At 40.4% G+C, this 17,190-nt stretch overlaps 1 protein-coding gene across 2 annotated transcripts in view; it reads left to right on the top strand.

The window, feature by feature from the left end:
• LOC102392019 (cytochrome P450 19A1-like) overlaps positions 1-17,190 on the top strand; it is a 54,233-nt gene that overhangs the window by 15,461 nt on the left and 21,582 nt on the right. The window contains exons 2-3 of one of the 2 annotated variants that reach the window (XM_025295052.2): positions 4,781-4,963; positions 8,141-8,291. In XM_025295052.2, coding sequence (XP_025150837.1) covers positions 4,819-4,963; positions 8,141-8,291 — 296 coding nt within the window. In that variant the 5' untranslated portion in view covers positions 4,781-4,818. 2 annotated transcript variants of the gene reach the window in all.

The following is a 17,190-nucleotide window of genomic DNA, read 5'->3' as shown; positions in this document are numbered from 1 at the left end:
AAAAGTGATGCATGTGCATGTGAAGCATTCTCCAGGGTAGATCACATCCTATGCTACAAAACAAATCTCAGTAAATTTAAGAAGACTGAAATAAAATCATGCATCTTTTCCAGCTACAAAGTTATGAGCCTAGAACCCAACTACAAAAACACATAGAAGCTAAACAATATACTAAACAGCCAATGGATCACTACAGAAATCAAAGAGGAAATTTAAATATCTGGAGACAAAATGAAAGCAAATCATAAAAGTAAGAGCAGAAATGAAAGAGAGACTTAAAAAGAAAAGATCAGTGAAACTAAGCACTGGCTCTTTGAAAAGATAAGATTGGAAAACATTTGGCCGTACATCAAGGGAAAAAAAGAGGACCCAAATCAATAAAATCATAAAAAGGTACAACTGACACCACAGAAATACATAGGATCATAAAAGATTACTACCAGTTATATGCCCATAAGGTAGACAATCTAGAGGAAAATGACAAATTCTTAGAAGTCTACAACCTCTCAAGACTGAATCAATAAGAAATAGAAAATATAAACAGACCAATAATTGAATCAGTAATACAAAAACAAAAACCTCCCAACAAAAGTCCAGGACCAGATGGCTTCATAGGTGAATCCTACCAAACAGAAGATAATCTAACAGTCTTTTCAAACTATTCCAAAACTTTTCAGAGGAAGAAATACTTCCAAACTAATTCTACAAGGCCAGCATCACCCTGATACCAAAACCAGATAAAGATAACACACAAAAAGAATATTACAGACCAATATCACTGATGAACATAGATGCAAAAATCTTCAACAAAATATTGGAAAGCCAAACTTGACAATACATTAAAAGGATCATACATCATAAGTGGGATTTATACCAGGGATGCAAAGATGGTTTCATATCTGCAAATCAGTCCATGTGATTCACCACATTACCAAACTGAAGAATAAAAATCATAAGATCATCTCAATAGAGGCAGAAAATCTTTTGACAAAATACAATATCCATCTATGATTAAAAAAAAAATACTCTCAACAAAGTGAGAATAGAGGGAACATAACACACTAAAGCCATATATAACAAGCCCACAATTAACATCATACTCAATGTTGAAAAGCTGAAATATTCTTTAAGCTCAGGAGCAAGGATGCCCACTCTTACCACTTTTATTCAACATAGTTTTGGAAGTCCTAGCCACAGCCAACAGAGAAGGAAAAGATACAAACGGAATCTACATTAGAATGGAAGAAGTAAGACTGTCACTGTTTGCTAATGACTTGATAATACACATAGAAAATCCTAAAGACACACCCAAAAAATTTACTAGAACTCATCAGTGAATACAATGAAGTTGCAGGAGACAAAATTAACATGCAGAAATCTTTCTATACATTAATATTTATTAATATTAATATTTAATAATATTGCATTTTTATACAATAAAAGGCACACTACTAGAGAAAATTTAAAAAATAATCCCATTCACAATAACATCAAAAAGAATAAAGTACCTTGGAATAAATCTAACCAAGAAGGTAAAAGACCTATACTTAGAAAACTATAAAGACACTGATGAAAGAAATTGAAGATGACACAAACAGATGGAATGATATACTGTTCTTGTGGATTGGAAGAACTAATATTGTTAAATGATCGTACTACCCAAGGCAATCTACAGATTCAATAAAATACCTATCAAAAGATAACATTCTTCAAAGAACTAAACAAGTAATTCTAAAATTTGTATGGAAACAAAAAAGACCCCCATTAGCCAAGACTATCATAAGAAAGAAGAACAGGAGGCATCACACTCCATGATTTGAAACAAAGCTATAATCATCCAAATAGTATACTTCTGGCACAAAATCAGACACATGGATCAAAAGAACAGAGTGGAAAATGCAGAAATGACTCACATTTCTGATATGGGCATGTAATCTACAACAATGAGGAAAAGACAACCTCTTCAATAAATGGTACTGAGAAAACTGGACAGCTACACACAAAAGAATCAAACTAAACCACTCAGACCATATACGAAAGAAAATTAAAACTAGATTAAAAATGTCAGTGTAAGACCTGAAACTTTTAGAAGAAAATACAGATTTTGACACCAGTTTTAGCAATATATTAGGGGATATATCTCCTCAGGCAAGGAAAACAAAAATAAAATAAATGGGAATACAGTGAAAAAAAAAATCTTTTGTACAGCTAAGGAAACTATCAACAAAACAAAATGATCACCTACTAAATGGGAGAGGATGATATGTCCAACAAAGTGTTAATGTCCAAAACATATAATGAACTCTTTTCAATATAAAAAAAAACCCCAATTTAAAAATGGGCAGAAGACTTGAATAGACATTTTTCCAAAGATACACAGATGGCCAACAGTCACATAAAAACATGTTCAACATCACTAATTATCCAGGGAAATGCAAATCAAAATCACAATGAGATATCACTTTATACCAGTCAGAATGGCTATTATCAAAGAGAGAACAAATAAGTTTTGGTGGGGATGTGGGGAAAAGGAACACTTACGCACTATTGGTGGGAATGTTGATTGCTGTAACCACTCTGGAAAAAAGTACAAAGCTTCCTCAAAAAATTAAAAATAGAACTATCTATGATCCGGCAATTCCACTTCTGGGTATTTACGGGAAAAAATGAAAACACTAATTCAAAAAGATACATGAACCCCTATTTTTTTGCTGAATTATTCACAATAACCAAGATATGGAAGCAATCTAAGAGCTTGTTAACAGATGAATGGATAAAGATGATGTGGGGTGTGTGTATAAATGAAATATTACTTAGACATAAAGAGGAGTGAAATATTATGATTTGTATCAACATAGATGGACCTAAAGGGTATTATGCTAAATGAACTAAGTCTGACAGAGAAAGGCAAATACTATATGATTTCACTTATATGTGGAACTTAAAAACCAAAACAAATGAACAACCATAAGTAAACAAAGTCATAAACACAGAGAACAAATAGGTGGTTGCCAGAGGGGAGGGTTTTGGGGGAGGGAAATAGTTGAAGGAGATTAAGAGGTACAAACTTTTAGTCACAAAATAAACTAGTCATGGGTATGAACTTTACAGTGTTGGAACACAGTAATAATTACATAATATCTTTCTGTGGTGACAGATAACCACTAGACTTATCATGGTGATTCTTTTGAAATGTATAGAAATACCAAATCACTATGCCATGTGTACCAAGAGCCAAAATGGTGGTGTACTTCAATTAAACCTCAAAAACAAACTCATAGAAAAGGAAATCAAATATGTGGTTGCCAAAGGCAAAGGGTGGAAGCTGGGGGTGGCGGCGGGAATTAAATGAAGGTGGTCAAAAGGTACAAACTTCCAGTAATAAGATAAATAAGTGCTTCCCTTGCGGCTCAGCTGGTAAAAAATCCTCCTGCAATGTGGAAGACCTGGGTTCAATCCCTGGGTTGGGAAGATCCCCTGGAGAAGGGAAAGGCTACCCACTCCAGTATTCTGACCCGGAGAATTCCATGGACTGTATAGTCCATGGGGTTGCAATGAGTCGAACACGACTAAGCGACTTTCACTTTCCAGTAATAAGTACTAGGTACTAGGTAAATAAGTACTAGGAAAGATAAAGTACAATATGATAAAGATAACCAACACTGTGCATCTTATATATGAATTATTGAGAGACTAAATCCAAAGTGTTCTCATCACAAGGAAAACTATTATTTTTCTATTTCTTCAGTGTTGTATCTGTATAAGATGATAGATCAGCACTAAACTCATAATCATTCCAGGATGCATGTAAGTCCAATCATTATATTGTACACCTTAAAATTATATACTGCTGTATGTCAATTACAACTCACTAAAGCAGAAAAAAAAAAAATGCTCTCCAAGAGGAAAAAGGAAAAGAAAACCACATCAGAACCAGAAAATCAAACTGAAAATTATCCTGTGCAGGAGATAAGCTGCTGTGGAGAGCTTGGTGGCTGGGTGGCATCTGAACTTACTGCTGGTGGTATCAACCAAGCCATCTCTTTTCTTCCTGCTTCCCCACTTCTCTTTTTCCTCCTCTCTTTTTATTCTTTCTCTCCTTTTCTTCTTTCCTACCACCTCTGTCATAGTCCAATGTGTACTGCTTCAACCAGCACGTGCTGCAAGAGGTTTTCAAGCTTTATTAAAGCCAATAGGAAAAGATTGTCCTGAGTGAGTCATGTTGAATTCAATAAATAATTTATGGGAGGCTCTGAGAATGCCTCAGTGATGCCTGTGAAATACCTTCTGACTGGAGAAGCCTACCCTTTGGGGGAAGTAATCCCAAACAAGAAAGGTAGTTGGGGATTGCACTTTAAAAAAATGTATTTGACTTCAGGGGGAAAAATATTGCCTAAACAGAAACTGCTGATGAAGTCACAGAATGACTCCACCTCTGGAATGAGCTGCATTTTCATGTATTTTGGTAAGAAGTTTGGCTCTTAATTGAGAACTCAGTCACTCTACCCACTCAAGGGCAAGGTGATAAGGTTCTATCAGACCAAGCGTCTAAACGAACCTGAGACTCTACCAAGGTCAGAAATGCTGCACTTCAAGCCAAAAGATCTCTCTTGGGCTTGCTTGTTTTGACTCGTAACTATAAATTTGTCTTGTCTAAGTGTCCAATCATATTATAAAACAAAGTGCCAATCTCTACGGTACAGCATCCTCTGAAGCAACAGGAGTCCTGAATGTACATTTTGGGGATTTTCTAATTTTTCCACTCTTCTGATCTCCACAGGACTTTAAATTACTTCCCCTGAGATCAAGTAAAACAAAATGCTTTTGGAAGTGCTGAACCCAAGGCATTACAATGTCACCAGCATGGTGTCCGAAGTTGTGCCTATTGCTAGCATTGCAGTCCTGCTGCTCACTGGATTTCTTCTCTTGGTTTGGAATTATGAGGACACATCCTCAATACCAGGTAAGGCAGTCGTCTATTTCTGTATCTAAAGAGATTGTTTCCTTGGGCTTTTGATCCACGAGGGTAAAGGAGATTCTACAAAACGACAAAGAGTAAACCTGGGGAGTTGGCTGAAGTCCACAGCATGTAAGCAAAGGAGGACTCAGGTGAAAAAATGTTTAGCCAATTATCTGCACATGTTTAATGACAACATTAAAACAATACCTCAGATAATCTCTTCCAGGCTACACTTTAATTTGGTAAAATAGACTTGGCACAAGTATCCTTTAAAATAAGTTTTAGATGGGGACAGCAAAGTAAAATTCCAGGAACTTATTTTTCTTTTGATTCAAATTCGTTCCAATTTTGCTCTAAAGGTGAAAATGTCTCTGGAATGCCTTCTGTCCCCCTTTCTGTCTCATTCCCACTTTGCCTCAGCCATGTCCTCTGCCCTCTCCCTTCTCAAACTTATTCCTTCTCTTTATCCCATTCTTTATTTTCTTTTATTCTTGGATAAGGTGGTGATGTTGATGCCAACATAAGAGCTGGATGGATCCTGGATAGTGGAAGAAAAATGGGGGACCACTATCATTGCCTTGAAAACCTAAAAACATCTTCAAAAAGCTCTGTGGACCAATCAAAAGTAGAGCATAATATAGTTATCCAGATAATTCCAGTAGAAACACCATCACTCAACACTGTCATACTAAGAATTCTCAGAAATATCAGATTGCTTTTTAATTTTCAGGGAAAATTCCTCACAGCAAGCATCTGTCTCCAGTCCCATAAGATACTTGATAAGGCTTTATTTCAAGAGCATACTCATTACACACTTTCAAGTGTGGGCCTCTTTGCACAGTGATGGAGAGTGGGAGTGTAGGGCTGCTGCAAAATGCCCCGGGTCTGGTTTCTTTATCATTTTTGAGAGAACGGCCTGTCTCTCTGCTTGATTCAGCCTGGTATTTTAGGTTACTTTAAATGCCCAAATGTAATGGAATGCTTAGTTGGTTTTCTTCTCTACCCCCTGCTAGGGGTCTGAAGGAAGACTGTTCCACGGTCTTTAGCTCATTGAACCCCTTCTCCATCACTGCCCCTTTCTCACTGGATTCTCTTCCCCCAGTGGGCACCCAAGTCAGGGTCCATGAATGGTAGAGGTGAGGGAGGGGCTATTTTTAACAAGTTGCCCCAGAGGTGTGCATTGCAGGTGATGGTAGAACTGCCTTGGACCTTTGGGGAGGTGGGGGGAGGCAAGCACAGAATGAGCATCCCTGAAGCTCTGGACCAGGAGCCCAAAAAGGGCAGCTCCTCTGTCTACCACCTCTGGGCTGGGGACACCAGGCTGTCACACGCTGACAGTCTATGACACTATCACGCAATCCTGTCATTCTCAGCCCTGCCTGAGGTGGGTCCTTACGTGGACTTTTCATTTTCCCAGGTGGTTTTCCTGAGCAGTCAGGGTTGAGAGCCACAGAATGGAGCCCAACCCCTTCATTTGAAAGAAAGGGAAATTGAGCACCAGAGAGAGCCTCTGCCTGGTCCAGGCGGTATGAGTAACGGTGGAGCCAATCTCTTCTGTTCATAGGTGAGGGGTTAAAGCCCCAGAAGAGAAAAGGCTTGCAGCATCTCAGCTGGAAGGCAAGTGGGAATAGGGGGAGCAGGGAAACCACCAGGAAGTCCTAAATCCCAGATGGATGTTCATTTTGCCACTAGGGAGCTTCTATTGAATAGTTCCATGCTTTCCCTGGGGAAAGTGAGGTCTGGTTAGAACTCTCTAGTTCTAGAACCCTCTAGGCCAGATCCCTCCAATCATCAGCTCTCTGGGCTCTGAGTTTTATGCATATGGAGAATCTCGGGGTCAGTGGAGCCAAAGAATTGAGAAGGTACAGTGAGCCAAATCCCTCAACAATTTTCAAAGCAGTTTCACACCCACTTTCTCTTGTGAACCTCTGGGCACTCTGGTGAGGTAAGTGTGTTGATCCCTACTTTGCAGATGAAAAAGCTGAGACATAAAGAGGCCAGATGTCCACAGCTAGTAGACAACGAAGCTGGAACTCAAATTGAAGCTTCCTCTACCCACATTTACTGAGAGACCCCGTGTTATCAGGTCATGGGGAAGGGGGTCCAGGAGTGTGAAAGGTAACCCACATAGGCAGAGGACATAGTGCCAGGGAGGGCCACGAGGGTTGGAGAGGAATCACTCCTACTTGGCGATGTGCAAGCTTCATTTGGAGAAACTGCGCTAGTTTGCTGATCTCTGACAAGACTACTGTTACCTGGCACCTGGCAGCTCTCCCTTCCCCAAGGTTACAGGGTGATGTCTAACCTTGCACGTGGGCCCTCTCACCAGACCCTCTCTCTGCCCTGTGCACCACATTCTTTATGGGAACACTTGGAAAAAAGGCATGGTGACACAGTTTCCTTTTGCCCGTTAAAAATCTGTTCTACATAAAATGCACAAATCAACACGTGATCACAGATCAGAACAAAAAGGAGGATCTAGCAGGATCCCAGAAACTCCTCTTGTGCCTTTCCAGTTATACCCTCTGTCACCCCCAGAAGTAAATAGCCTTCTATTCTATAATGATCACTCCCTTGCTTTCTGATAGATTTTTCACCTAATTTCATATTCTAAACAATATCCTTCAGTATTACCTGCTCTTAGATGTTTTAGCAATAGGAATCCTATATTACTTATTCTTCTGTCTTGCTTTTTTCCTTACATTTTTGCCTGTAGGTTTCATTCAGGTTGTGGCATGCAGCTGCAGTTCATATAGTATGCAGTTACATGAACATCTCACTGTTTAGTCACCTATTCTACTGCTAATGGACATTTGGGGTGTCTTCATTTTGGGGCTATTGTGAACAAGGCTGCTATGAACATTCAAGTGCACAGGTTTATTTTGTCTAATGAGGTTTAGCTTAAGATTCTCTTCTTAAACCAGTCCATTCAGACTGAAATGATTGAGACCAAAAGGAATTGGTGTGGTGTGGACTACTTTTTACTTGTAGAGCTGTGAAGAGCCTCATGTTAATTAACTTGTGTTGTTGTTTTAATTATTTTGCGTGTGTGACTCACCCATATAGATCAGAAGATGTAAAAGGACATTTGGATTTATAGGAACAAGAACAGCAGTATCTTAAGCAATTTCTCTTTTGAGTGGTGCTGAAATACTGATTATGATCTGATGACTTTCCTAGGTCCCAGCTACTTTCTGGGAATTGGGCCCCTCATTTCCCACTGCAGGTTCCTCTGGATGGGGATCGGCAGTGCCTGCAATTACTACAACAAGATGTATGGAGAATTCATGAGAGTCTGGGTATGTGGAGAGGAAACCCTTATTATTAGCAAGTAAGTCTCAATAATTGGAGAAATACTTTAAAAATCAAGGTTGGGATATTTCCTATTAAAAAGCAAACTCATTTTGATATTTTGCCATCTTTGTTTCCAATGTCTTTACTACTTAAATAAAGATGAGTGATTACCAGGTTAAAAATCTAACACTTGAGACAAACAGAATAATTGGGTTTTGCTTGAAACCTGGGGTATATATAATGAATTCTGGAAAGACTGGAAATTATTCAAAATATCTCTGAGCAAGGAATGTGGAAACTTAGAATACAGAGGATTTGGTTTTGACAAAACACTTGAAGGAGAGGTGTTATCTTTTATACTTCCCTAAGATTTTGGTCTTAACTGTAGAAGCAAGCATGAAAACAAATGAACAAACAATAGTAATAAAAAAGAAATACCTGAGGGGAGTGGAATTCTGATTGCATCAATTTGCTGATGTGTTTCTAATGCCAACAGGAGGGTAGACAGCAGACGAAGAAGGCATTCTTCTCTTTACAGAATGCTGCTATCCTAAGGTGACTGTCAGTGTGCCGGTAAAAGCAATGGTATTCTCCTGCTCCATTACATTTTCCAGATAACTAGTAGACTGAGTTCACTCCAGTGTTAACAAAATATGGATCAACTAAAGAACTAGCTTTGTGAAATATTACTTTTCTTACTGACTGATTATAGAGAATGAAGCTTTTAAAATAAAGCACATATCATAGATGTTCAGCTACTTTGCTAGAATTTTAGCAAAGCTAGCTGCCAGAATGTCTCATTAATGAGATTTTATATTTATAATCCCTGACAAAGATTTACTCAGAAACTAAGACTGACCAGCGTATTTTACTTATTTATTAGAATTGTTTCTTCAGATACATAGACTATTGCCCAGAAATAAGTGAAGCATTTCTGGAAACTACACTGCTTTTTTCATGCCATATTATACATCATTTCTGAAAATACCGTGGTAAACACAAAGCCTGAATACTTTGAACCAAATACTTGAAAGAAGGGAGGAGGGGAGAAAAAGATGTTATCCTTTCAAATATTTCTACCTATCCAAGAATGTTATTTTGAACCAAACTAATTCCTCAATCGTTGCCTGGGTGTTTTCCCATTTCATTCAGTTTGCTGTTGTAAGAGTCTTAACAGTAACTAAGACAGACTATGTTTATATAACTAAACATGTTTATACAGCTTCAGCGAAAATGTCATTTTGGGTGGAAATGTCATTTCACTGGGTTAAAGTCAAACACCCCAGTACAGTGGTTCTCAGACTGTGGTCCCCTGACCAGCAGTAGCCACATCTGGCTTTCCACCCTTGGTCCCTCCCTGACACTCTATAAATAAGAAAATCTGGGGTCGGGGCCCAGGGATCTTTGTCCATAAGGCCTCCAGGTCATTCTGAGGCACACTCCAGTTTGAGACTCACTGCTCTAATGGTGAGAATATAGGTGCTCTTAGGTTTTACTCCTCTTGGTGTATTGAGCTCTGCTCAGCCAAATTTAAATGAATTTGACATGTTCTCATTTTCAGAATCATTACTTCACTCATTTTTGCAGCCAATTTTGAGTCTCAAAATTGTCCTGGAACAGATGACGATTCAGCTTGGGGGACTGGGACACTGCCTCCTGCTCTTTGATCTCCCAGGGCAGCAAGTTGCCTTCCAGCCCTCCTCAAGTCAGCATCTGCCTGTCCCTCAGATACAGGTGAAGGGACCCACAGGATAGTTATCCAAAAGGATGACACCTGCAGCCCAGGATCTAGAGCAGTGCTTCTTGCCCTGGCTTTACATCAAAGTCGCCCAGGGGGCTGTTCAACATCCCAGTGCCCAGGTTACATCCCAACTTTTATAGTCTCTTGATGGGGGAACCCAGGCATTGATGGTGTTTAGAGCCCTCTAGGTAATTCCAATATGCTGCAGACTGGAGGGAGGAGAGGAGGTAAGAAGCTCCCAGGACACAGGGCTTTTCCCTTCAGTATGGGGAAATGCTGAAGCAGGTTGGAGTGGATTTGTCTAATTTTCTCCCCCTAAGGTCTAGGTCAGGTGGTGGAGGTGCAAGACTAGACCTGGAGGGAAGAATGAAGCACCCGAGAAAGGATCAGATGACCAGGACAGAAACAGCTCGTAAACAGTAGATACTCAGACCCCCAGATAAATGCCCAGGAGCCTCACAGGCAATTCCTGAAATAGGATCCCTGTCACAGCACGTGCCATCTGACCAGTTTGCCCCTTACAGGAATGTGACCTTACTGACCTCGAAACTGTCAGATGCTTCCTTCACACTGAGGACACAAACAGCCTTCTGCCTGCGCCCAGCTCCATCCCTGCTCTCCCCGTTCTTCCCCGGTCAGGTCCTCACAGGCTCTTCTCTGGTTGGAGTCTCTGTGTTCTCTATAATTGCCTCTGAGCCGCTCGATTTTGTTGTTAAGGGCTGAGCTCCCCACAGGAATAGGACGTGTTTGTCCCCATCTCCTTCCCTCGCTGCTCTTCAGATCCTTCCAGAACTTCCTGTACCTCTTGAAGAGACCCCACTGGACCCCAGAAAGCTTTTTCTTTGAATAATATGCCAGGTCTTTTCTCTTCTGAAAGTTTGATATCTGTCATCATTACAACTGTGCTGAGATTATGGCCCAACTTTTCAATTCAGCTTAGTTCTGAAGTGGTGGGGGCTGCAGAACTTTGGGTGGGGGAGATGTCAGGCACCAGGGCTGCTGGGCTTCTGCCTGAGCAGCTGGGGGTGGTTGGGGGAGGGCATCTGATCATCTGTAGGTAGAGTGTGCAAAGTTCCCCAGGCAGGGGTGCTGTAAATAATGAGGGGCCACAGACACTTCGTGCCCTAAGTATATATTGGTGTTTGCAAGAATATAAAAAAGAAGAACGTGGGTAGCATCAATAAGGGAGTAGCACTTAATATGCTAACTGGGGTCAAATTGGCCCATCTGCTACCAGTTTAAATACTATTGTTATGTGTTTATATATCTGTTTTAATAGTGCATAAATTTATCCCCATGTTGTGGGATTTTTACTGTAAAACTCAGATAGTTCCAGGCAAACCAGGATGGTAGCCCACATTATTATCAGGTAAATATGTGCTGTATAAAAGATGAGGTGAGTGGAACATCTTTCAGATGGGGAAAAATCAGGTTTCCATTTCAGATATGTTGACTTGACTTGCCTAGTACCACTGAATGGGATATTAAGAAGGAAGTTCTGACCATCCAGACCTTCAACTGTAGTCATAAACTAGCAAAGGAGCTGAGGAAGAGAGCCAAACAGAAAAGGGAAAACCAGGAGAGTGTGGTGGTCTGAAAGCAAGGTGAGGAGTGCACGTCAGGGAGGATGGAACTGTCAAGTATCCAGATAGTGCCACAGGACTAGACAGAGATGTGAGCATTGCTTTTAGCACCAGGGAGGTTAAGGGTGACCTTGACAAGGGGAGTTTCAGTGGCGTTCTGGGGGCAAAATGTGACCACCGTGGAGAATGGGGAGAGAAGAATTGGAGGTGCCAGGTACAAACTCTTCAAGGAGTTTGTCCTAAAGGAGGCAGAGGAATAGAATAAGAGTTGAAAGGGGTATTTGGTCCAAGTCTTTTTGTTTGCCAAGATACAAGATACTATAACATGTGTGCTTTGATGGTAATGATGAGTCACAGAGGAAAACCATCGATGCAGCCGAAAGGAGGAGTGTGCCAGGTGAGATGACAAAGAGGTTCAGGTGACATGTGGAATTGGCCTTGAATAGGGACATGGAAGTTCATCCCCAGTAACAGAAGTGAAGTTGAACGTATGGGCACTGATCCTGATGGTTGGACTTGCAGAGGTTTTAGTTGCTTCTGTTTTCTCATTAAAATAGGAAATCAAGCCTCTGTGTGTGTGTTAGTGTTGTCCAACTCTTTGCGACCCTATAGACTGTAGCCTGCCAGGCTCCTTTGTCCATGGGATTCTCCAGGCAAGAATACTGGAATGTGCAGCCATTCCCTTCTCCAGGGGATCTTCCTGACCCAATCAAGTCTGTAGTTGAGATTAAAGGTGAGGAAGTAGAACAGTGAAGAGAGGAGGCAGGATATAACAGTCATAGAGGAGACAAGAGCATGATTGGACTCAGGAAATGTACTAGAATGGGCAACTGCACCATGGGTCCATTTGAATTTAACTGAGACTTCCCTCTGTGTGTGTGTGTGTGTGTGTGTGTGTGTGTGTTTGTGCACGTATGGTTTTTCCCTGGCCCCATTCAGCTGCCAGGTGCAAGCAGAGTAATCTAAGAGTTGGCTTTAGCAGGGTTGAGATTTTACCAGTGAACTAGGACAAAGTAAGTAGAGGTTCAAGGAGGTGAGGATGCATGACAGGCAGAGACTTTAATGATAAACAAGAAATATTTTTCCAACTTCCTAGTAAGAAAAGTTCAAATGAACAAGAACGTTAGAAGAACAATCTCCGAACAATCTCCCTACTTTTTGTCGCCTGACCTTGACCTTCTGAAGAGACCATGTCAGTTGTCTTACAGGATGCCCCACATTTCATATTTCATTCATTGTCTCATTATGGTGTCATTGAACATACTCTTCTATTCCTGGTATTGCTTATAAACTGAACACTAGGTTTATAAGCTCAGTTCAATTCAGATTAACTGTTTTGTAAGAATATTTTCCTGTTTAGTCCTAGATACTTCATATCGCATCATAATCGGGAGCCCAGGGAAGGTGGTCCCATATTATGAATACTAAATCTGATCAGCTTAGGATGGTTGCAGTCAGGTCTCTGTTATATTCATTTTCTCTTGCAGTGACCTCAGTATTAGAGCTGCATAAGATTATTAGAGGGCAAAGGACAGGGAAAACGTGATAGGACTGATGGAGTGTGAGTGACAGGCACAGAACAGGTGTACAGGAAGCAAGTGTTTTTGAATGTTTGGTACCAGTTGTTCCATTGATTATCTCCCCATATTTCTAGTATTCATCAGTCTTGAACCTCACCATTGGTCTGTGAGTTCTTTAAACTCAGAAGGGAGGTCTTTTTTTTTTTTTAACCACCTAAACTTCTTTTTTACCACCTAAACTGACTTCCTGGCTACTTTTCATTCTGAAGAGACAAAACATTTGCCTTCTTTGGAGATAGCTTTTGACTTCAGTCATGTTTTGAGAAGAATAACAACTCCAGGGACCAGGCATCTTAAACTACCCAGTATCCTTTCTGAGCTTGGGGACTCTGGTCTCTTCTCAGTGGTGAGAGGCCCTCACTCTCTCAGTCAATCAATGTAACATACCCCTTACCTAGTGTTACAGCCGGTACAATTACGGGAAGGAGGTCTCCTCTGTCCTCCTAAATGTCGGGAGAGCTCTGGGCTAAGGTCCTTAGCGCCTCACCAACCTTCCCTTCTTCGCTCTTCTGATTTACTCTGGTTAGATAAGACCAGCCTACTTTTGATGAGTGATCCTTGTTTTAAACTGCTTGTCTTTAGTCACACTTTCCTTGCTGTGTGTATTCCCTCTGTCTTGCCTGTGTGTGTGTGTGCTAAGTTGCTCAGTCATGTCTGCCTCTTTGCGACCCTATGGACTGTAGCCCGCCATGTTCCTTGGTCCATGGGATTCTCCAGGCAAGGATACTGGAGTGGGTTGCCATGCCCTCCCTGAGGGGATCTTCCCAACCCAGGGATCGCTTGTATCTCCTGCATTGACAGGTGGGTTATTTACCACTAACACTACCTGGGAAGCGTTCTTTGCCAAGTTAGAGCCTCTGTCTCAGCATAAGTAAGATATTGGTGCCCCTTAAAGAACACATTGCCTTTAAATGATAGCTCTTTATTAACCAGCATTTAGTTGGATTGATTTGGGATTTCTTATTTTTTTTTTTAAACTGATGAGGTAGTTCCTCAAAACATATGGAAAGACCAATATCTTTTATGAAATATGCCAAAGCTCTAGGAGTCAGAGTAGAAAAATACTGTTCTGCCTGTTTCCTAATTAAAATGTGTATACTAGTTTGTGAATAATGAGGAGATAAATTGCTTGCTTTCTGCTTTAATTATAGAATGAGGTGGGGGAAGGTGAGAAAGCTAGAGGCCTAAAATCTTTTAATTAATAAGAGTTTCAGTCCTTTCTATAGCATGATATTTCCACACAGGACAAGGTTTGGCTAGTTGGTCAAACTAATTCCCTGAAACACAAATAGAAGCATCTGGATATTTGGTTTTTTGCTTTTATAGTTGCTAGGAAGAGAAAACCTTACCCAAAACTTAGGATAATTTAGTTACTATTATCTGGGATTAAATCAAGAATATATGTGACTTAGAGAGTATTTTGGTTTGAAAATATGATTTTGTTCCTAAAATATATATCAAGTAAATTCATTCATATGATAATTATTTTTCATTTCATAGCACTGCCATTATTTCAGGGGCTTTCTTTTAAAGTTTAAATGGGAACTTGAAATCCATCACAGATGTGTGGGTTTGGCTCGTACTTAGCCCACCACCTAATCTACTCAGTTGGAGCTGAGCTCCTTTGGCCCAGGGTCTTCTATGGCAATGTGTTCTCACAGCCATTCACTGAACAACCTCATTAGAGCTAAGTCATCCTTTCAGGAGCCAATTGCAACTTGGAGAGAGAGAAACTAATGAGAAGATGACCACCCTAGCCCACTGGAAGAAAAAATGCATAGGGTATAGTAGCCACTCCCAGTCTTTGAGTGTTGTCTGTTCAGAAAACAGCCATAGTAGGAGAATTTGCAGTTGAGAAGCAGAATTTTAGTATAGAAAGAAGGACGAGCCAAAGTAGTAGTGAATACATGAAAATCTGTACAATATTAAGCACACCAAAATAAGGGAGAAAATAACATCTAAAGTAAAGCTAACATCAGAAATATGCATCTAGAATTTGCACAATTGAGCACTGTGTGATTCCTTACAACTTCTATCCCCTGCACACCAGAAAAAGTCCAGATTCTCCCTCTCTTGCAATGTCAAAAAGATGTTTATAAATATATCCTAGGGATTTCCCTGGCAGTCCAGTGGTTAAAACTTCACCTTCCGATGCCTGTGGTGTGGGTTCCATCCTTGATGGGGGAGCGAAGATCCCACACACCTTGCAGCCAAAAGAATCACGACCTAATGACCTAAAACAGATACAATATTGTAACAAATTCAATAAGGACTTTAAAAATGGTCCACATCAAAAAAATTTTTTTGTTTAAAAATATATTTACTTTCCTGTTATAATGTGCATATTTTTCCTTTATTCCTCTGCTCAAATGTTTGATCCCTTTCTGATGTCATGATCTGTGTCTCTTCTGAACTCCACTTTGGCCTTGGACACATGGAATAGTGGGAAAGCTCTGGAAGGTCTATTTTAACTTCCCTAGCAGACTTGGGGGAGCCTGGTGGGCTGCCGTCTATGGGGTCACACAGAGTGGGACACGACTGAAGTGACTTAGCAGCAGCAGCAGCATACTTGAACAGGTTGGCTCTTGAGCCCCGAATTTAAAGGTTATATCATTTTAGCTCTGCCTATGGCAGCTCCTCACCAGAGCACACAAAGTGGGCATCTTTTATACACATTCTGGCTCCTGTCTTGTAAATACTGCTGAAGCACAGACTAATACCAGTTCACCCTGCACTGACTTTCTTCATGTCTCCAGCAGCTGCACTGCAAAAACCCTCTCCTTCTCTGCTCACCACTCTGTCCCTCTTTTTAATTCCCAAACTCTGCCTCTTTTTTCTGATTATCTCTGTGAAAAAATGGCTGTCAATTTGAAGATACTCAAGTGGAAATTCTTTGAAGTTTCAGAAACATATAAGGAGGAAAGTCACTCTGCTATGCTTCTATGTTACTAAGATGGATTTACACTTGGCCACGTGGTCCACATATAAATACTGAGACATAAACCCTGTAATCTGAAGAGCCTGTTGTCCTGCCCTACAGAGGGGTCTGGGTAACAAGCTTGGAACAGCTGTGCTAGCACAGGGAGGTGGAAGGTGGTACATGAGACCTAAGGTTGGTCCAGTGGTTTGTGTAAGCTTTGTATAGGGTGAGATTCATGCTGAGTTTTTTTTTTTCCTCTGATGGGCAAGGCTGAGTGAGGTGGTAATCCTGTCTGCTGATGACTGGGTTTGTATTTTTGCTTTGTTTGTCGTTTAGATGAGGCGTCCTGCACAAGGTGCTACTGGTGGTTGAGTGATGCCAGGTCTCGTATTCAAGTGGTTTCCTTTGTGTGAGTTCTCACTATTTGATACTCCCTAGGGTTAGTTCTCTTTAGTCTAGGGTCTTGGAGTCAGTGCTCCCACTCCAAAGGCTTAGGGCTTGGTCTCTGCTCAGGAACGAAGACTCCACAAGTGGCTTGTTGTGGCATTAAAGTGAGATTAAAATAAATACCCCAAAACAAGAAACCAAAGAGGAACCCCAGACAAATGGCAGTTACAAAATCAGGCAAATAATAATTATGATAATGGAATATACACATACACATATACACCCATAAGCAAAATCAAAACAGTCCAACAAAAATAAAGTACAGTAGATTGATCTTGTGAACAAAGGAAATACTTATATCTACCAGTTAAGAACAAAACTAACTAAAGCACAAGTTGGAAAACAAAACTAAAGCACAGTGCCAAGTGGGGAATAAAACAATGGAAACAAAACTAACACATACATTGAGAAGAAAGGAAAGAAAGAAAAGAAAGAATATGTATGCAAAGTTAAATAGAGGTAGATAAAGAAGATTTATATACATGAAGATTAACTGCAAGGGGAAAAAATAGTAGGAAAAGCAAATAAAGGGATAAATGTAGAAAAAATAATAATAGGTTTAAAAAATTAAAATTAATAAAAGAGAGGAAAAAAAAGGAAGAAGGGGAAAAAAAAAAAAAAAGGCAAACTCCACAGAACTGCAAAAACCCAATGGAGAGGCAGAG

Source organism: Bubalus bubalis, chromosome 11 (assembly GCF_019923935.1).
Source record: "Bubalus bubalis isolate 160015118507 breed Murrah chromosome 11, NDDB_SH_1, whole genome shotgun sequence".
Taxonomy (NCBI): Eukaryota; Metazoa; Chordata; class Mammalia; order Artiodactyla; family Bovidae; genus Bubalus; species Bubalus bubalis.
This window is presented reverse-complemented; position numbering and strand designations above follow the sequence as displayed.